This window comes from Ochotona curzoniae, unplaced genomic scaffold (genome assembly GCF_017591425.1).
Source record: "Ochotona curzoniae isolate NIBS_2020 unplaced genomic scaffold, NIBS_Ocur_1.0 contig_1071, whole genome shotgun sequence".
NCBI lineage: Eukaryota > Metazoa > Chordata > Mammalia > Lagomorpha > Ochotonidae > Ochotona > Ochotona curzoniae.
Window position 1 is genome coordinate 7,803,254 of NW_024464939.1, and position 22,261 is coordinate 7,825,514.

Here is a 22,261-nt window from a genome sequence, read left to right on the forward strand (position 1 = left end):
CTTTACCCGTGAGGGAGACCCAGAAGAAACTCATGGTTCCTAGCTTCAGATCAGCTCAGCTCTGGCCATTATGGCCACTTGGAGAGTGAATCAGTGGATGGAAGATCTTCCTCTTTGTTATCTCCTCTATGAAAATCTGACTTTCCAATAAAAATAAATAAATCTTTAAAAAAAATAGAACGAGGAGGTTCAGGACCTAAAATCAAACACGTGCAACAGAAACACATAAAACCAATTAGCTGCAAGTGGAAGGAGTCCATTGTAAGCTACCACAATTGCCTGTAAGACAATTTCACAAGGATGGAAAAAGCAAAACACAAAGGTGGGCAACTGGCCAGGTGGTTAAAATGCCTTCCTAACATATCACTACACTGGGGTTCAAGTACTGGCTCTAATTCTCATTCCATCTTCCTGCTAAAAGGAACCATGGGAGGCAACAGTGATGGCTCAAGCAGTTGAGCTGCTGTTCCCCTCCTGGGAGTTTCAGTTCCTGGCTTTGCCCGAACCCAGTTCTGGCAGCTGCAAGCGTTTGGGGAGTAAACCAGCAAATAGAGATCGGTCTCCGCTTTAAAGTTTTTAAAATTACGGAGCTGGCACTGTGATGTAGCATGCTTGTCATCCACCTGTAATCTGGCATCCCATACGGGCACGGGTTAGAGTCCCAGCTCCTTCAATTCTGATCCAGTTCCCTGCTTACTGACTGGGAAAGCAGTGAAGACTGGCCCAAAGCCTTGGGATCCTGCACCCATGTGGGAGATCCAGAAGTTCTGGCTCCCAGCTTCAGACAAGCCAAGCTCTGGCAGTTGTGGCCACTTGGGGAATTAAGATAAGGGATCTCTGTCTCCATCTCTAACTCTGCCCTTCAAAATGAACAAAAAAAATGCATTGAGAGGTTTCAAAATTAGCTAACAAAATACTTGAGTAAGCTCATCTACAAATGTGCCATGAAGTGTTGTGTTGATCTACTCCATGGTAAAGCTTGGGCTAATGATTACCCAATGTGAAACACTGCGAATGGTAATTAGTAGGTAGCATGTTAGATTTCAATCCACAGTAAGAACTTTTTATAAGGTGATAATTAGGATAAATATGTAATAGGATCTTAAGATATCATCAAGTGCTCAAACAACTTTTTAAAGCAGGAGTTCTTCCTGTTTTACAGGAAACAGCCTTAGAAAATTGATTAGTAATCTAGGTAGGAGTTAATGCTAATTTTAAATTCATGAAATTAATTTGTGGCAAAACAGTTTCAGATGGACTTACGCGATTTTTAAACATTTCAGATAAATTCAGTACACAACCGAACGTTCCAAATTATGTGGCTGCACAGAGTAATTCAACTAACACTGGCCACTGAAGGTTTCCTATGGAGCATATACAATGGTTCTCATTTCTACTTGTCGATTTATTAGAAAAAGAAGAAAATAAATACACACACACATAAGGTTTTAGGATTGTAGCCAACACTTTATGAGGTTTTAAAAAATGACACAAGTGTTGTAAAACACAAGTGTGGGAAAAAGGAGATTACTTAAGGTGGGGACCCAAAGAGATCCTGAAGAGGCCACAGTGTGCATTCACTGAGTCTACAGGAACCATAAAATCAACAAGGAAATTAAATACCAAAGAATTAAAAAAAAAAAAGCAGTTGAAAGACACAAAGGCTCCTTCCAGAAGCAGCTCCAACTACATAATAAGCATTTCAACTCTCTCAAAGCCGTACCCCAAAGGAATGTCTTGTAAAGCCTTCAGTGGTTTAGCTGCTGCAAACTACCCGCTTCTATACTCAGTGTTTTGCAATACATAGGCTTTATGGTTTTTCCCTGATTCTTATTTTGAATAAACAGTGCATACACTTTTAAAGAGAAACTTTAACTGTCTTATTCAAGTCACCAGAAAGTATTCCAAAGAAAAGAGATATCTGATAAAGTGTCTATGTAACTAGGAAAACTGTGTGAAATTTATGAATATCTTGAGTTACTGAAACAGTAAAACGCATTCAGTATTCTCAGTTTAAGAGGATAAGTACAGCTATGGCCCATTCTGGAAAATTTTCCAACCAAAATGGTTGCATATCTTGCAGTAGGAAATGTTATTAATAATGATAAAATCTTCACCTTGTCTGAAAACACAGTGATGGGGTGAAATCCAATTGGATAAGCATGGTTTTATGACACTTGGACCCTGTATCCTCAAGAATATACTAGTAATAGGTAAATCTCTAAGTAATTGGTTGTAGTCAATATTCTTAACTTAGAAAGTGAAAACATGTCGCTGCGTTTTGGACTCTGGGAACCAAGTCTTAAAACACAAACACATAGGCCTTTGGAGAAGCGTCAGTATTTAAGCTACCGCACAATCTATGGTCTACGGCCATACCACCCTGAACGCGCCCGATCTCGTCTGATCTCGGAAGCTAAGCAGGGTCGGGCCTGGTTAGTATTGGATGGGAGATCCAGCTTCCTTTTAAAGCGCACCCTTGGAGGCAACAGGCGATGGCAAGTACTTGGGTCCCTGCAACGCGTATGGGAGACCCACACCAAGTTCTGCGCAGCTGCCCTGCAGTCACGGCACTTTGGAGCATTTGAGGACTAATGGCACCAAATGGCAGGTCTCAGCCTGCCTTTCTGCCTTTCAAATAAAGTGAAATAAATAATAACCTGAAAATTACAATAGCAGTCAAATATTACAAAGAGCAGATGAGAAATCAATGTGATTAGTTTTATGAAGTTGAACAAAAATCAATATCATCACACATTTTTTGAATCTGCTAAATCAGTGTATACAGAATCCCCAATATTGATCTTCCCTGTTAACTACTGTTTATCTAACATACATTTACTATGTACCAAGTACTATACGTGCTTTGAGACAAAAATACGTTTTAGCAGTTTCTTTTTTCCCTAAGATTTATTTTATTTTTATTGGAAATTCAGATATACAGAGAGAAGGAGAGACAGAGAGGAAGATCTTCCATCCGATAATTTACTTCCCAAGTGGCTGCAATGGCTGGAGCTGAACTGATCCAAAACCAGGAGCCAGGAGCTTCTTCTGGGTTTCCCATGCGGGTACAGGGTCCCAAGGCTTTGGGCCGTCCTTGACCACCTTCCCAAACCGCACGCAGGGAGCTGGATGGGAAGTGGGGCCACTGGAATTAAAACCGACACCTATATGGGATCCCAGCACATACAAGGCGAGGACTTTAGCCATTTCGGGGTAGCAGTTCTGTAGTAACTTTTCTCACTTTACAAATGAGGAAACTGAGGCTCAGACTGACAGTACTCTGAAAGGTCACAGGAAAACAAGTCAAATATGGAGTTAATTTTGGTGACAAAAAATAGAAATGTATGAGTATTCTCATAATTCACGTTTTTCCATAAACCTTAAAATATATATATATTTTTATTTTGCTTGAAAGTCAGAATTACAGAGAGAGATGAGACAGATAAAGATTTTCCAACCACTGGTTCACTCCCTGAATGGCTCAGCCAATCTGAAACTGGGAGCCAGGAGCTTTACCCAAGGTTCCCATGAGGATAGAGGAGACCAAGGCTTGGCAGCATCCTTCGCTGCTTTCCCAGGCCAGAGCAGACAGCTGCATCGAAGCGGAGCAGCTGAGACAGCAAGTGGCGCCCATAATGGAATGCCAGTACTACAGGAGGAGAATTAGCCTTTTATGCCACCCCTGCCTTCCAGGAACTTTCTCTAGATTCTTCCTAAATTGCTCAAGGACATTGACCATGCTATAATTCTGCCTTTCCTTTTTCTTTTTTTTTTTTTTAAAGATTTATTTATTACAAAGTCAGATATACAGAGAGGAGAGACAGAGAGGAAGATCCTCCGTCCACTGATTCACTACCCAAGTGAGCGCAATGGCCGATGCTATGCCAATCCAAAGCCAGGATCCAGGAACCTCCGGGTATCCCACAAGGGTGCAGGGTCCCAAGGCTCTGCGCCGTCCCCAACTGCCCTCCCAAGCCACAAGCAGGGAGCTGGATGGAAAGTGCAGCTGCCGGGATCAGAACCGGTGCCCATATGGGATCTCGGGGCGTTCAAGGTGAGGACTTTAGCCGCTAGGCCACGCCGCCGGGCCCAATTCTGCCTTTCAAGTAAAAATAAATAAATCCTTATTTTTAAAAAGTTTCAAAGCATTGCTCACTGATGAGAATCAGAAGTTCAGAATTAGTACATTATGTTGTTGGAAAGCTAGAAAATGAGAATGACAAGTTTCCTCCTCCCGTTCTCTTTCAGAAGAACACTAAAGACAGCACTGCAGCAGTACGTCCCTCTTTGGCTTAGCATGGTGGTTCACACTGAGCTCCTATTTTTCCTGTAGTATATACTGGGTAGATCTTTTACCCTCTTTTAACCTCAGTTTCTTAGCAAAATGGAGCTATAACAACTCCTTTGTCGTTTTGTTACCTGGATTAATAACAGTGCCACCTCTTTAGTAGCAGCTACTAGAAATGATTTTTAATAGTGTTGTACGGTATTTTTTTTTCCATTGAGCTCAATCTATTGCATTTAATAACTAAGCCCTGGAATACATGCATTCAGATTAGCATTATATAGGTATCACTGACAGACTGTATTTTAATGCAGCTTTAGGTTCACAGAAAAATTAAGTGCAGGAAATTCCCACATAGCTTTCACAGGCACACAACCTCTTCCATTGTCAACACCCACCTCAGCATGTCAGACTCAATGAACCTACGCTCACACCTGATTCAGCCACAGTACACAGCCCAACACTAGGCTTCACTCTTGCTGGTGTCCATTCTGTGGGCTCTGACAAACGTTTGATGACACGTGTCCAAGAGAGAACAGTTTCGCTACCCTGAAAATCCTCTATCCTTATTTATTTCCTGCCACAGCAATCACCGGTATTTGTCTCTACAGTTTTATATTTTCCATTTGAAGTATCTGCTGTTCATTCCCTAAATGGCCACAACAGCTAGGTCTAGTTCAAACGGAAAGCTGGAAACAGAATCTTCAGCCACCTCTTCCAGGGGTAGCAGGGACCCAATCTGCTGCTTCTCCAGGCACAGGAGCAGGAAACTGGATCACAGTGAAAGAGCCAGGATCAGAGCTGGCACTCGGACACCAGATTCTGGCATCCCAAGTGGTGGCTTAACTCACTGTGCCACAGGTCAGTGCCTCTATTATAGAAATCCCTACAGTATGTAGACTTTCCAGATGAACTTTTTCCAACCTAATAATACGTACTTAATGTTTTCACATGGCTTGATAGCCCACTTCTTTTTAGCACTGAATAATACTGGCTGGAAGTAGCAGTTTATCTGGTCAACCACTAAAAGACACCATGGTCGCTTCCAAGTTTTAGAATCACAAATAAAACTACTATGAATGCTTGTATAGATATAAGTTTCAACTCATTTGGTCAAACTCCAAAAAGCATGATACCAGATGATATGATCAAGCCTGTTGATTCCAAAGTGGTTTTGCCATTTTGTGTTCTCACCAGCAATAAATGAGACTTCCTGTTACATCACATCCTTGCTGGCATTTCCGCTAGTGTTAGCGGTTTGAATTTGCACCATTCTAAGCAGGTTTCGAGTGCTAAATACACATAGCAGATATACACTTCAGCTATACTAACTCGATCCACAATACTTCATCTCGCAAAACTGGAACTCTACCCCTATTCAACAAAGTGCCACAGTGGGTTGGTTTAAAAATCAGTGTTTTCTCACAGTTCTGGCAACTAGGATGACCAAGGCCCAGGCACCAGCTGATCTGGCTTCTTCTGAGACCCTTCAACCCAGACAGTACCTTCCCGCTGTGTCATCAGGGTCTTTACAGTGTGAGGACATCCCTGGGGACTCTCTGGGTGTGCCACTTTCTCCCTTCTCATAAGGGACACTCAACACACTGGAGGAGGGCCTGCCCCGAAAGGTTCGTTTAACTCCATCACCTTTGCAAAAGTCCTGTCGACACCATTACACTCTGAGGCACCGGTAATTAAGATGTCAATGTATGACTTTAAGGAGGATCACTCATCAACTGACATTGTCTCCTCCTCGCAAATATACAAATACACTTCTGTCTGTGAATCTAACCACTCCATATGCATCATCTAAGTGGAACCATACAGTATTTGTTTTTATGATTGGCTTATCTCATTTAGCATGTCCCTACAGCTTACTTGTTCTATAATATATGTTAGAATTTCCATATCACTTTTTAAAGCTGAAAAACCTTCTATTGTATGTTTACGTCATATTTTATCCGTTGACAGAAATGTGGTGCTCCCACATTTTGGCTGCTGTAAATGTCACTATGAGCATGGCTGCGCAAGTATCCGCCAAAGCCTTGTTTCCAAGTCTTACAATACACACCCACGGACTGAAATCTCCTGGGATTTTTAAGCACGCAATTGAGTCCAGCCTACCCAATTCATCTATCTCTGCTTAAGCTAACTGCATTTAAGAATCATTGTAAGTTGCATGTATTTCGTATATACAGTCTAAGACTACAATGTTTCCTACCTTCTCTTTCTCATTCTTTTTAAATTTTTTATTACAACATACTTTCAATTTACTTTGTAATCACATACCTACCTCTCCACTAAATAAAGAATTTAACAAGTATTAAGTAGAATATTAAGAAGAACCAGTTTATTGTAAGGCTAAATTATTTATTTCTTCCAAAATGTGTGACAATTAGGTTATCATAAATGGGTACAAATCAGGAACCTGTGACATAAGACACAGACTAATCCAGATATCATTCAGATAACTGATGACTTAGGTAATTATCATACAAGACTCTAGATCATGCTTTTAAAAGTTCATGGTCTGATGGGCCCAGCATGATAGCATAGTGGTTAAGGTCCTCACCTTGAACGTGACGGAATTCCCATAAGGGCACAGTTCTAATCCTGGCAGCTCCACTTCCCATCCAGCTCCCTGCCTGTGGCCTGGGAAAGCAGCTGAAGACAGCCCAAAACCCTGGGACCCTTAACCCGCATGGGGAGACCTGGAAAGAAGCTCCTGGCTTTAGATTGGCTTAGCTGTGGCCGCTGCAGTCACTTGGGGAGTGAACCATTGGACAGATGATCTTCTCTGCCTCTCCTCCTCTCTGTATATTTGAGTTTCCAATGAAAGTGGCACAGAGCAAGCTAACCCTCCACTTGTAGTACCAGTATCCCAAATCTGCACCAGTTTGTTTTGCAGCTGCTCCACTTTCGGTTCAACTCCATTACGGCCTGGAAAGCAATGGAGAATGGCCAGACGCTGGGTCCCTGCACCACATGGGGGACCTGGAAGAAAGTCCTGGCTGGCTAGCTTCAAATCTTGGCTCCTTCTACTATAAGATACTTGGAAAGTTACTAAACCTGTCTTGCTTATTTAACCTAGCAGTTTTCCCAACCGTGAAATAGTGATATCAGGTTCAAAAACTTCCACAGGCAAGAGCACAAAATGGGTTTGCAGATGTAATATACCTGAAATATAGTAAGATTTCCATAAATACTAACCACATTAACTGCATAAACTGGCAAACCGTATATCAAAACGCAATTTCTCAATTCACCTGAAAGGAAAGAGAGAAGACAAAGGAAGGGAAGGGAAAATAAAGGCACCATCCCACCTCCACTGCTGCAAATCAGAATACAGTGCAACAGAAGTGGGGCGGGATTAGAGAAAAATTTCCTCAAATCACTTCCAATGTGTTTCTAGTCCTTCCTAACTGTTAAATTATTCCAGAACAGCTTTATAAAGACTCACCTGCTTTGTTTAGCTATGCCCTCAATCAGTGATATTAAAAATAAAAATCACTAAAAGCCAAAGTGAGGTTGTTCTTTCTTTGAGTAGTCTACATTAGAAACCCGAATCTGCTAAGATGTGCCTGGGGTATGGCTCCCTCCCTCCGGTGGATTGTTAAATCCCAAGTTCTAAGTTGATGACTGTCTGATGAAAATGGAAATGCATGTGATACCTCTGTGGTATCCCAGGCTGGGTCTGGTGGGAGGTCCTTGGGTCTCTGGCTGTGTGCCTTGGAAAGATGGTTGGAGAGGACTGGTTCTAAAAGCTTACTTTTGGTCCAACCACCCCCAGCTTCCTGGCTCACCATGTCATCCTTCCTCTGTGTACGCTCCACCATATCCATCCGTGGGCCTCCCACCAGGCACCAAGCCCACGCAGCTTTGCGCAGCTTTCAAAAGACTTTTCGGACCTAGGGAAACTTAAATTCCATTTTCCCTGACCTTTCAATGAGAAATACCTAAGTAAAATGCATATACATTCTTCAGAGAAAAAGCATGGCACTCCAAACAAATCTTCTAGAAAGTCATGGAATACGATGAGACATTACTGCAGGAATCTTTAAGTTCCGGGACAGATTCACCTCTGTAGGAAACAGTAGACTGCACCCTACTCGCCCCTCAGGGACTTCCACAGATCAAACTCCAGTCCAACTGGCGCAAGCGAAGCATGGCCACGGTTCAGTCCCAGCTGGAAGCGTACTGAGGCAGAAGCCCTCCAAGTTCAGTCCCAGAATTCAGTTGTTTTTTTTTTTTTTTTATCTAAAACACATCCCCCTACACCTCCCTATTAAACTCAAAATCTATACCGCAACTTTTATGTTTTTAAGTAGCAGTCTATGATCTTGAGTTTTGCAGATTTTCTCGGATGACCTTAAGTGTTCTTGAGAAATTTTTCAAACAATCCATTTTAATTCACTACCCACAGCATAATATGTGCCATAAAGCACTTTTGGAAAGAGTGGGAAAAAGGAAGTATGGAAGGGAAAAAAATGAGGAACTTGAAAAGGCGGGAAAAAGATTTATATCAAAATTATATCAAGATAGCAGAAACTACTTCCCCAAATATGTGCTTCATCTCTATTAAGCAGAACAATTCATTCACCCACCACTTCCAGGGGGAGCAGAGCGCTGCGAAAGGTACACTTTCTGCTCAGTTACCCGGGAAGTCACGGAATTGGTGCCGCCTTCCTCTCAGCGGTGGTGGGCCTGGTGCCCCTCCTCGGGTGCGATTTCTGTAACTGGGCATGGCCTAGAGGTTGGCACCTCCCCTGAGTGCTGGGGCCAATTTCCCCAGGGACGGTTGCACCTGTGCAGTAGTAACATTTTTGTTTGCCCGTAAAGCGACGGTCCTTAAACTTGGCGTGGTGGTTTTTTTAGTTCAATTGGTCACATTCACACGGATCCATATTCTCAGTCTGCCTCTCTCCCTCAGTTGTGGAATCCTTCCAAATTCCACGCGGACGGTTAAATCATTCTGCAGCACCAAGCAGAATCGGATGCGCGTTGTTGTTGGCAAACTCCAGGCTGTGGCCAAGGACTAAACCCACGTCCTCGCGAAACTGTACGGACTTCACTGAGCGCTTCCACCTGCCTGGGTGAACCTTACCAAGCATCCTCACTTTTTGAAATCGTTCCTGGACGCCGAATTAATTCACTAACCAAATATGCTTTGCTCATCACCAAAGTGCTGAAAGGAAGTATATATGGAAAGGGGGTGGGGGTATTATTGTAATCATTATTTTAATGAGGACTATGCAAAGTTCACTCCTCGTCTGCAACAGAGAGCACCCTGGGCCTTCGGTTTTAAACAGCAGAATCCCAACAGCAACCGAGTCCCCAGGGTGTCTGCAGGCAAAGCGCCCGGCCGCCGCCGAGCCTTCGCCACAGGTGGACGCCGAGTTGCAGAACTCGCTCCGGGCGTCCCGAGGCAGCGCGGCCCCGCACGCGGCCTCGAGCTCCCGGGCTCTTTGTCGAGAGCCCCCCGCGCGCCGCGCCCGGGGTAGGCGGCCGGGGGAGGTGAACCGGGACCCTCTGCCCTCCCCGACCCCGGCGTCCGTAAGCCACATGGCCAGGGTTCTTCTGCTCCCGCGGTGCCCGCGGGGCGCGCCCACACCACGCCGCACGACCCACGCGGCGAGGGGGGCCGGGCTTCCCCTCAGGCCACACGCTCTGCAGTCCGCCCCCCCAACTCCCGCCTCCCAGGCTCACCGCTTTGAGATCCAAGACGCCGTCCTTGGCTTCCTGCAGCAACGACACGAACTTGGTGGTGAGCAGCCCCAGGCTCTTCTCGTGCCTGCTGCTGCCGCCGCCACCGCTGGCACCACTACCACCGCCCCCGCTGCCGCCCGCGCCCCCGGGCTGCTGTGGAGGCTGTGGAGGCTGCGGAGGCTGCGGAGGCTGCGGCTGTGGACGCTGCCCCTGCCCCGGCGGCGCCTGCTGGCCGGAGCTCGCGGGCTCGGCCGCCGCCATCGCGTCCCGGTGCCGCGGTGGCCCGGCCTCGGCGCCCCTCCGCTCGCCCGCTCCGCTCGGGACCACCTGCGTGCGGGGTGGTGCTGGGGGTGCCGGTGGTGGGCTCGGCGGCTGAGAACCGCCACCTAGGGGTCCGGGCTGCTGCGCACAACAGGTGCGCGGACTCTCACAGACTCGCGGCCCGCTCGGCGCGCCGGGCCTCCGCCCCCTCCCCAAAGCCCGGGCCGCGCCAACTAAGCTCCCGGCGTAGGGAAGGGGCAGTGGGAACCAGAAGGGGCTGCGAGGGGTGGGGACCCGAGTTTAAATGGCAGGAAGTGACGCCGCGGCCTGCCGTTGCCTAGAAACGCATTTTTCTGAGGGAAGGTGGGGCGCGCGCGGGCGGGGCAGCGTGGGAGAGCCGGTTTCGCGCTCGCGCGCGGCGTCGGCCAGCGCCTGAGGGGCGCGCGTGGCCGCGAGGATCGGACGGGGACGCGGGGACTCCGCTCCGGGCTGCCAGGCCCGCTGCCCAGGCCTGAACGCTGCCCTCCGGGCCTAGTGGGCGGACTCCGTGGCGTGCGGAGAGAGCTGCGCGGGAGGAGCCTCCTGCAGTGACTGTTGGAGACGGGGAGGTGCCTGGCACTTTGCTCTTTTGTAACATGAGCATCGTTTGTACTTACCTCCCTGACCTGGGCTCAGTTTTAGGTGCAAATCACAAAGAAGAGTGGGATCGTGGAGTTTTAAGTTTGGTTTTTATTCTCTGCAGATGCGGAAGCTGCTGTGTAGAGGGTGAGGGGGCGTAATGGCCAGTCAGCTCCACTTAGCTCCCAGAGCTGCTGCCTTCAAACAAGTGCTCAATGCTATTTACTACGGAGTAGTCTTTTAAGTATTTGCCTTCTCCTCTCCTCCGCAGTTTTCTTCTACTTCTGGCCTTTCCAAACCATAGGTGGTAAATGATACTATGCAGATCTGAGTAAAGCTTTTCTCATTGCCTTACAAATTCTTGAGCCATTGAGCTAAATTTTAAAGGATTTGGTGTCATGCAGTGCTTTGAATGTAGTAGACGGATGAGTGGGAACTTTACATGGCAGTAGTCACTAATGAAATGTCAGGCAGTGTGCTTTTTAAAGTAACAATGAACTAGCAAAAAAAGGTCAATGAAGTGAGATATTCAAACAGCCTTATCAACTAGGAAAACTCAAGCCCCGGTTTTCTTTTTTAATATAAATGTGGTTCTCCCACGAATAGCTAGAACCATCCTGAAAAATAAGAAGTTAGCAGGGGGAATCACAATCCCGGACCTCTGGACATACTATAGAGCAGTGGTTATCAAAACAGCCTGGTACTGGCACAAAGACAGAAAGAAGATCAATGGAATAGAATAGAAGCACCAAAAGGGAACCCACACAAATACAGCCAATTAATCTTTGACAAAAAGACCAATGACAACTCAAGCAAGTGGGAAGGCCTCTTTAGTAAATGTTGTTGGGACAACTGGCTGATAGCCTGTAGAAACAAAAAGATAGACCCACATCTATCACCATACACTAAGATCCAATCTACATGGATAAAAGACCTAAACCTACATCCAGAAACCTTCAAACTCTTGCAGGAAAATGTAGGAAATACCCTGCAAGACCTAGGAGTAGGTTCCGACTTTCTAAGAAGGACACCAAAAGCAATAGCAGTTGAGAACAGAATAAACAAATGGGACCTCATCAAACTAAGAAGCTTCTGTACAGCAAGGGAAACAATCAACAAAGTAAAAAAGCAACCCACAGATTGGGAGAAGATCTTTGCACACGATATAGGCGATAGGGGGCTAATTTCCAGGATATACAAAGAACTTCAAAACAACCAAAAAAACCAAAACAAACAAACCACTCAAGAAATGGGCACGGGAAATGGGCAAACATTTCACAAAGGAACAAGTCCAAATGGCAAACAAACATATGAAAAAATGTTCCAGCTCCCTAGCAATAAGGGAAATCCAAATTAAAACATCGATGAGGTACCACCTAACACCAGTAAGATTGGCCCACATAAACAAGAACACCAACGACGCTTGCTGGCGAGGATGCGGGGAAAAGGGAACCCTACTCCACTGCTGGTGGAGCTGCAAATTGGTACAGCCTTTATGGAAATCAGTCTGGAGAACACTCAAACAACTCAAAATCTGCATACCATATGACCCAGCAATAGCACTCCTAGGAATATATCCAAAACACCTGTTTTACGACAAACCAACATGCATCCCTATGTTCATTGCAGCACAATCAGTAATTGCAAAAACATGGAAGCAACCGAAATGCCCATCAGCAGAAGATTGGATAAGAAAGCTTTGGCTCATCTACTCCATGGAATACTACTCAGCTATTAAAAAAAACAAAATGCAGTTCTTTGTGGCTAAATGGGCACAACTGGAAACTATAATGCTAAGGGAAATGAGTGAATCCCAAAAGATTAGATACCACATGTTTGCCTTGATTTAACCTGTAATTTTTTGTTTGGTTGTTGGTTATTTTCTGAACCTGTCATTGATACTGTCTCAACCCAGATGTTTCGAAGAATGGAACTTGCATTATTTTTAACATATTGTCTACCCATTACTATGTCAATTAATTCCATAATGTTGTATATTGACACTGAGGCCTTGTTGGGGCTTTTAACTGACCGGATCTCTACCCTGTTAGACCTATCTTCAGACCATAGAAGGTCTCCCCAAGAGGCCACTGAACTTATCTGGACAATAAGACGCTGAACTTTATGCTAGGCATGTGTTTGCAAGCAATGAATCTCAACTGAACTTGAACTATGGTTATGCAACAAGGTGGAGGAATCCACCATGGGGGGAGGGTTATGGGAGGGGTGGGGGGAATCCCCAGCGCCTATAAAACTGTACTACATAATACAATGTAAGCAACAATAAAAAAAAAAAAAAAATATAAATGTGGTTCTCAATCACAGAGACAGAAAATGATAATGGAGTAACCTTATTTTGTGAACGCTTTCTAAAACTTGGCATTAAAGTCTGAAGTCTAACACGAAATTTACATCTTACTAAAACTAGTTTTGGACAGTCTGAGAAAGATTATGGCTAAACGATTTCACATTAGCCAAATCTTAAGCAGGTTTATGGCTGCCCAGTGTGGTTTCTTAAGGAAGTTTTAGATTGAATTTGAAGAAGAAACAGTCAATATTGGACAAGACACTCAGTGAGATTTCTATTTTACAAAATCAGCTTGGTGGTTAGAATGAAGTGGCGTGTTAGCTCCCATTGTTGACTCGGTGGCTCACACGAATGTTGGCTTGCCAACAGCCAGGAGCCAACCTAATGTGTTTGGTGAGGACACTGTTGTTGGTTTGTGAATGGTGGCTTTCTCACTGTGCCCTCCTGTGACAGGGAAGAGGAGAGAGGGAGAAGGGAAGAGGGGAGGGAGGCAGGCTCTCTGATTTCTTGGAAGGTACTAACTCCATTACAAGAGCAGCACCCTTTGAATTCCATTAAAGCTAATTACCTGTCAAAGTCTCCCGGTTGCACATCCTGTAGAGTTGCAGCATTTTAGTTAGGTACAACTGGTCCATGGCAGGTAGTGTCACTTTATAGTAAGTGACTGTCCTGGCAAACTTAAATTTAAAATTTGCAGTGTTAAAGGTTTTCTACAAAGCACTTATATTAATTGTGCTAATAGGTCATTTGAAGTTTTGCTCAGAATGTTATTTGTGGTTTTCACAATGAATTTTTTATTTGTTTAACTTAGGTGAGGTTTGAATAGAAAATATTCACCAATTAGCAACCATTTTCATTAGCTTTCAAGATCTCATGTTGGAGAGCTAAAAAACACATATCTGATTCTCAGATATTACAAGGAAAAATTATACAGTCTTTGTTAAAAATGTGAAGTCTTGATTTCAAACCTCAAAGATAAGATCAGCATTTGGTAGGAGAATCAGGTGTGTTGTCTGCATCCTTGTGTAATTCCAGAGAGTTCCCATGCACCCATTCTGTGAAAAACCCTGAATAGCCTAACAAAAAGTAATAAGGTGTTTTTGGTGAAAACCACTAGGGGTCAAAGATGGCTAATGTCTTTTTTTCTTTCTTTCTTTCTTTCAACTTTTTTTTTTAACATGTCTATTCTTATGAAGTCAGAATATAAATAATTCTTCTGTGATGGGTTAATCTGACTGACTCCTACATGCTTTTGGCTGTACAGATGACAGCACTCCAAAGCCTGTCAGTTATGACCACTTTCTTCTTCTGTTTCTGAGAGAGATGTGTAAGATGTCTTCCATCAAATATCCAGGCTCATGCCAAGTCAAGAAGATAAAGGTCTAGTTCCATATCGCAATAATTTGAGCTGGACAATATTTCTTTGACTTTTGGGATAAATGGGTGGCTATAAACTTTGTTGAATGCAAGACCCAGATCCTTGGCTAGTTCAGACGGCTGAGGGAGGGGAGGTAGAGATTACACATTGTGATTTATTAGTCCATGGTTCGTTGGACAGACACTATTCAACCCTTGTGGAATTTCACCTGGACCATTGTCACTAAGGTCCTGGAGCAATATAAACCATGTGTAGTTTTGCCATAATATATAGCTTCTTAACAAAACCCAATCAAGTTATATGAGTAAGCTGCTGATTTTTAAAGCGATTGATCTATTCAGAGGTCATGATTGGTTGGAACTTTCAGCTCTCAGCCATCCTTTGAGCTGACACACTGCTATAAAAAGCGTATGTGTATCAGTTTTACTATTGTAATCTGCTAAATTAGAAAAAGTAAGGCTTGACTTTGATTTTTGCTTTCAGAAAGTTACAACACAAAAGCACATATTTTCTGGCTAAAAAGCTAAATCAAAAAGATATATTTCAGGGCTTGCTAATCCTGTTTCTATGATATAAATTATTTTCTGCCCATTCATGACTTTTGCAGAACAATATGACAGATAAAGCCAAGACTTGGTTTTCAAATTTGTACCTTATAGTTGGCCACAGGAAATTCAGATTATCCATGAATTGAGAGTTCAAATTTTATTTCATCACTTCTTTGTCCACTTTATTGGTTTATGAGAAAGAGCATACAGGGCCCGGTGTGATGGCTCAGTGGCTAAACCCTTACCTTACACCAACCGGAATTCCATATGGGTGCTGGTTCATGTCTCAGTTGTTTCACTTCCCATCCAGCTCCCTGATTGTAGCCTGGGAAGGCAGTGGAGAATGGTCCAAAACTTTGGGACCCTGCACCCACATGGGAGACCTAGAAGAAGCTCCTGGCTTCTGGCTTTGGATCGGCTCAGCTGCAGCCATTGTGCCCACTTGGGAAATGACCCAGTAGACAAAAGACCTTTCTGTCTGCGTCTCTGACAGCAGTGTGCCAACATAGTTGCCTATTTTTTTTTTTAAGATGTGAAGAAGGCAGGGAATGCTGGGCTGGCACACACCACCCCAGCCCTATGCAGGAGTGGTGCAGATTCATGGGGGGAAGTGAGTGTAGGGACCCCTTGGAGTGGGAGTGGCTGAGAGAATGTTCAATGGAGAGGAATGACTTCTGGGGGCTTCCATGGACTGTGCCACTGCACTTGCAGGTAGGTAAGGGAGCTGAGACTGGGTGATTTAGAGGGGAGAAACTGAAGGGCATGCCTGCATCAGACCAAGGCATCTACATGGGAGACCTGAGCTGGACTGAGTGGCAACACCCACCCCCACTGTTGTATGCAATAAGTGGAAACTAGGGGGTGAGGCATGCTAGGCTGGGGAATATGGAGAGAGAAGAGTCAGAATCAAAAAAGAGATGGAGGCAGTTGTCTCATACACTTTCCTCCACTGCTCGACCCTCCCCGCCCTAATTGGTCCACCTGGGCATGCATCCTTAACTACATAAACATCATAAAAAATGAATTTATTATTAAAAGTAATAAAAGAAAATCCATATATGTATGAACTACCTACATTTTTTTGCTATAATTGGTTTCTAATTTAAAATTTTTGGTTATAAAACACATTTCTATTGCTTGTATTTCATTATCTTGCATCTGGGCTCTATCAGATAATGGTCCATCTCCTTGAGAAGAATGTGTACTCTGTTGTGATTGAGTAGAACATTCTGTAAAATGTCCTAGACCAAATCAGTTTAAGATGCCCAAGTCTTCTGTGACTTTCTTGGTTTCCTTCAGTTTGCTCTGGGAAATAAGGAGCATAAAGGACTGATATTTACAATGACAATTATTTGCAGGTCTATTTTTACATTCAATTTTTTTTTACATTTAATTTTTGCTAGTATATTTTGTGACTGCTAGTAGATACACATATATTTGTAATTGTAATATGATGTATACATTTTTGTTCATGGGCTTATCAGCTATAATAGATAATACATGTGAAATGTTTGTTCATTTAAATATTGTGTTTTTTTGAATTGTATCTTTAATTGAATTGTACATTATTTATATTTTCTCAGGATACAAATGTTCAAATGTTTTAATCACATACAACTTAGAAATATTGTATCATATTCTCTTTTCATTTTCCCTTTTGCTTTAAAGATTTACTTATTTTTATTGGAAAATCAGATTTACAGTGAGAAGGAGAGACAGAGAGGAAGATCTTCCATCCATTGGTTCACCCCCCAAGTGGCTGCAACAGCCAAAGATGAGCCAATATAAAGCCAGGATGCAGGTCTCCCATGTGGATATAGGGTCCCAAGGCTTTCCCAGTCACACACAGGGAGCTAAAAGGGATGTGGAACAGCCGGGAAACAAACCGGCACCCATATGGGATCCTGGATGAGGATTTAGCCACTAAGCTATCATGCCAGGTCCCTGTCTTTGTTTTCTTAATAAAGTAATTAAAAGATTTTCAATTGTGATGAAATATCGTTTATCAATTTTATATAAACAGTTTCCTGGGATAACCACTTATGATACCACAGACTGAGTAGCTTGAACAACAAGGATGTGTTTTCTCACAGTGTTGGAACGGGAAGTCGAAGATCAAAATACCGAGATGAAAGAACACTACTTGTTTTTAGGCCTCGCTGGGCAGCCATGTGACTGCTCCTGCACTACAAAAGCATTGTGTCTGTCTAAACAGCAGACTTGGACTGCTGGCTATATTTACCAGCTCTTGGTTTACACCATGCGCAAGTAAGTAATCTAACTGTTGATATTATTAAATGTTTGCTAGTTTGTGATTTGTTTTCTATGTTTATCAGATATTTGTATTTTTTTTTGTTTTCCCTATAGATTTCCTTTTGTCTGGAATCGGTTTTGTTGTTACTAAATTACTCTGTCATATTTTTACAATAGTATTACTGAGAAATGAGTCACATACCACATAGTCCATTGACATAAGCTTTATAGTCCATTGGTTTTTAGTACACCAATGTAACAACTGCTTGACATTCTACATTCAGTTACATAAATACCCTATATTGAATATTTCCATGTTGTAGTTTGCATCAGTACTTCATTTCCTTTTATTGATAATTATATTCAATTCTATGAATACATCACATTTTATTTATCCATTTACCAGCTGGTGGAACAATTGGGTTACTTCTATCGTTTGATTGTTTTGAATATTACTGTTATTAGCATTTGCATAGAAGTTTTTGTGGACAAAATTGCTTCTAGGTTTATACCTACAGATGAAATTACTGGGTCGTATGGTAACTATGTTTAAACTTTTGAGGAACTGTCAGATTGTTTTCTAAAGTAACTCTGCTAATTTATATTCCTGGCAATACTGTATGAAAATTCTGATTGCTCTGTATCCTTATTAACGCTTATTCCCATTTTTAAAGAAGTTGCATTTATTTTTGTGTGGCAGGCAGATTTACAGAGAAAGGAGAGCCAGAGGGATCTCCCATCCACTGATTCACTCTAAACATTTATCCAAATAAGATTTACAAATACCCAAGAAGAGTTTCAAAAAAATGATCAGCATCAATACTCATTAGAAAAATCCAAATCAAAACTCCAAGTATAACACTTTTTTCGCACTGTAATGACAGATTCCAGAAAGGGAACAGGAACCAAAGTCAAGGTGTAGTAGGTTGAGCCTCCGTAGGTGGCGCAGACATCCCATTCAGGCGCTGGTTTGAGTCCCTGCTGCTCCACTTCTGATCTGGCTCCCTGCTTATGTGCCTGTAAAAGATGCAGAAGTGGGGAACAGGGTTTCCAATTTTCCTGTATCCTTACTAAGACTGTTACTCTTTTCATTTCAATGATAGTCATTTTGATGTGCATAAAATGCTGTTATGGTTTTCATTTGCATTCCCCTAAAGATTGGTAACATTGATCATGTTTTCATACTGGTCATTTAAGTATCTTTGTACTCAAATTTTGTGCTCATTTTTTGAATATTTGTTATTGTATTTGAAAAGTTTTTATTCAACATTACTGTAAAACTCTGCTGAAAAATGTGGAAATTCTATGCATAGATTTAATTACTTGTACCAAAATAAATTTATCTTTTAATATGATTTTTCATGAACATTTGAAGTTCCCTTGCATATTCTACATTATAATTATTTATCAGACATATGCTTTTTAAGTTATTTTCTTTTTTTTAAATATTTATTTTTATTATTTTTTCATTGGAAAGGCGGATATACTGAGAGGAGAGACAGAGAGGAAGATCTTCCGTCCGATGATTCACTCCCCAAGTGAGCGCAACGGGCCAATACTATGCCGATCCGAAGCCAGGAGCTTCTTCCGGGTCTCCCATGCGGGTGCAGGTTCCCAAAGCTTTGGGCTGTCCTTGACTGCTTTCCCGGGCCACAGGCAGGGAGCTGGAAGGGAAGCGGGGCTGCTGGGATTAGAACTGGCGCCCATATGGGATCCTGGGCGTGCAAGGTGAGGACCTTTAACCACTTGCGCCACCGCGCCGGGCCCTATACTATAGTTCTTTATAAACAGTCATATGTCCATCATTGCGGGCATGGACAATGGCAGAGAGTCCAGCTTTCTATTGTCAAGTTTCATTTAGAGTTCATTTTTGGTCTGGAAGTAGAGATGCATACTGCATTGTATCCTCACATCTGGATATGACAGTCTCCATTACACAGTTACTATACAATCCCCTTAAATGAAAAGCCACAAAACAAAAGCAACAGGAAGAAAAAATTAACAACAACATGAAGTTAAATAACATGCTGCTGAATGACTAATATGTCACTGAAGAAAATCAGAAACTTCTTGAAGAAAATGATGCTACTGTATGATCTATTTGAAGAGATTAAACTTTAAAAAAATCAAAATCCATGAGATACAGTTTCCGCTAATCTGTGCTGCTGAGATATGTCTCCTGTAAATATAAATAGATGTTTTCTTTAAATCCAGTTCACATTGCCGGTCACTCCGACTAGGCTGCAGCTCCTACTGGTTTATGTTCAGGCCAAGAGTGTGCTGGGCACAATCAGGCTGGACTGCAACACCCATTGGTTCCAGTGGCAGACAGGGCTGGAAGCAGAACCAACCCAGCAGTTGCACCCACCAGCTGATTGGGGCGATGGACTGTACGAGGACCTGTACTTGCAAGTACACACAAGAACCTGGTCTGGGTTCACCTCAATCGCACTGCCACACTCAGATCCCTAACCATGAAAAGACAGAGGACAAAATAAATCAATCAACTACTCCAGCCATATGTTGGCAGTGAAACACAGGGCAAACGGAGATTCTAAGATGGACTATGTCAACCAGTGGATTCTGCAGCGATTTCTTTGTGCTTGGAATGGTGAGGCAGCAATTCACAAGTGCCGAACGAATTATTAAAACCACTTGAGCAAGGATCTCAGAGCATGCCCCACATCAGGGACCTGGGATGGGTGGGAGACTGGGGGGGCTTCTCCCCTTACCTCCCCTTTTACCCCAGCCACAGAAAAAGAATGTGGAAATGATAGCCTTACCCACTTTCCTGTAGCCCCTGAACACCTGTGCCACAATGTTTGACAATGTGTAAACATTGTCAAAAATAAAATTTTAAAAAATGGGGAAAAAATCCAGTTCTATGACATTTGATTGATGAGTTTAATCCATTTACATACAGGATTAATATGAATGGGTAGTAATTTGGTCCTGTCATTTAAGGAATGGGTTGTTCATTGATTTAGTCTTCTGTTATATTACTGGGATGTTCTTCACATTTGCCTTTCTCTGTGGAGAACATCTTAAAGTATCATTTGTAGGGCAGGTTTGGAAGAGGCAAATTCTTTTAACTTTTCTTTACTGTGGAAGAAGTTTATGTCATTTTCAAAGACAAAGGAAAGCTTTGCAAGGTATGTTATCTGGGCTGACAATTTTTTGCTTTTAGGGTCTGGAATATGTCACTCCATTCTCTTCTTGCCTGTAGAGTTTGCTTTGAGAGATCTCCTGTGAGTTTAATTGGCATTCTTTTATACGTCAGTTGATTTTTTTCATGTGTACATTTCAGGATCTTTTCCTCATGTTCAATTGGAGAGAGCTTGATGATCATATGTCGTGGTGAAGATTGCTTTTGATCAGGCCTGTTGGGAGTTCTGTGTCCCTCCTAGATCTTGTTTCCTAATTCTTTCTCCAGATTAGGGAGATTTTCTCTTACTATTTCATTAAATACATTTGCAAACTCAGCTTCTCTTTCTGTCCCTTCTGGGACTCCCATAACTCTTATATTTGGTCTCTTGATAGTGTCCTTCAATTCTCAAATACTTTTTTTGGCCTGATCCAGCTCTGCTTCCAGCTTTTTGTTTGCTTCCCCCTGATGACAGGAGATATCTTCCGATTCTGAGATTCTTTCTTCTGCATGCTTCATTCTATTTTGAAGACTCTCCACTGTACTTTTAATGTGCTCCACTGGTTTCTTAATTTCTGATATACCAGCCTTGATTTGCTTTATTGCTGCTATTGCTTGTGTAAAATATTCCTTAAATTCTTTGAACTCTCATATGTGCTTCTCATTGTTGATCAGGAGCTTTAAAATCAGTTTTCTGAATTCTATGTCTCCCATTTTTTCTGTCATCGTCAGTTGACTCTGAGGTTGGCATAGGGTTTTGCTCCTTTGCAGGAGAGTCTTCAGTAATATTCCTTTTGCCTTTGTGTCTTCTTTTGCTCTTGATCATTGTATTTATGGTTAGCAGTCTTCTATTTAGGGCAGGTTTCTAAGCTGTGTCACCGACAGGTCTACAGTTCAATTTTGGTACACAACTTTTTGCTTGCAGCCACTTGTGCCACAACCTCCAGTGAGTTGCAGGTCTGGGTTCTTATGTTAGATTTCCACCATGGTCTCACCACTTTCCACCTCCTGTGATACTGTGCTGAGGCTGCACTGTTGTCTGTACAACCTTTTTCTGGTTGAAGCAGGTCCCAGGATTAGGGAAGACACCAGGTGTCCTATATATTTAGATGTTGATGGTGCTGGTCTTGCCAGAACCTGTTGGACGTTAGATCTGAGTGCCACGCGGACCTATTTTGACTCATATGATGCCACCGTCGGTATTATTTTTCCTGCGGGGCCAGTGCAATTCTCTGAACTCAGTGAGTTCTCGGGAGCTCAGCACATGTGTTGTCCCCTGCAGTCCTAAGCTTTTGCCACAGTTTACAAAATGGTGCCTGACGTGCCTCTACTAGAGTTCTTGATCTGCTGGCCGTCAGGTCTGAGGGCTACCCAGAGCTGTCTTGGGTGGAATCTGTAGAATATCCTATTGCTGTAGTTCACTGAGTCAGAAATGAGTTCACTCCCAGCTCAGCTCAGCGCATGCTCAGTCCTTTCCCTTGCCTTTGCTTCTGTAAGCAAAATGGTACCCAATCAGCTCTAGGGGGCTGGCTTGCTTGTTAAATCCGTATTGCCCGTCTGGGATCTGCTGCTCTGTCTCTGCTCCTGGTCAAATCAAATGGACCAACAGGACAGACAGTTCTTTGGGTTCACCTTCCAAGCTCCCAGAGATAGTCCCTTCCTGTCGCTGTCCCGCAGTGATGGACTTGGTGTACGGAGCCGATAATAACATCTGTGGACCCTGACTGATGGTCAAAGCCTAAGTTTATTAGTGACC

At 43.1% G+C, this 22,261-nt stretch overlaps 1 protein-coding gene across 2 annotated transcripts in view; it reads right to left on the reverse strand.

The window, feature by feature from the left end:
- E2F5 (E2F transcription factor 5) overlaps positions 1-10,255 on the reverse strand; it is a 27,631-nt gene extending 17,376 nt beyond the window's left edge. For both annotated transcript variants that reach the window (XM_040993717.1, XM_040993706.1), the window contains exon 1: positions 9,995-10,255. In XM_040993717.1, coding sequence (XP_040849651.1) covers positions 9,995-10,255 — 261 coding nt within the window. The remainder of the gene's footprint in view (positions 1-9,994) is intronic.
- Between the last annotated feature and the right edge of the window lie 12,006 nt (positions 10,256-22,261).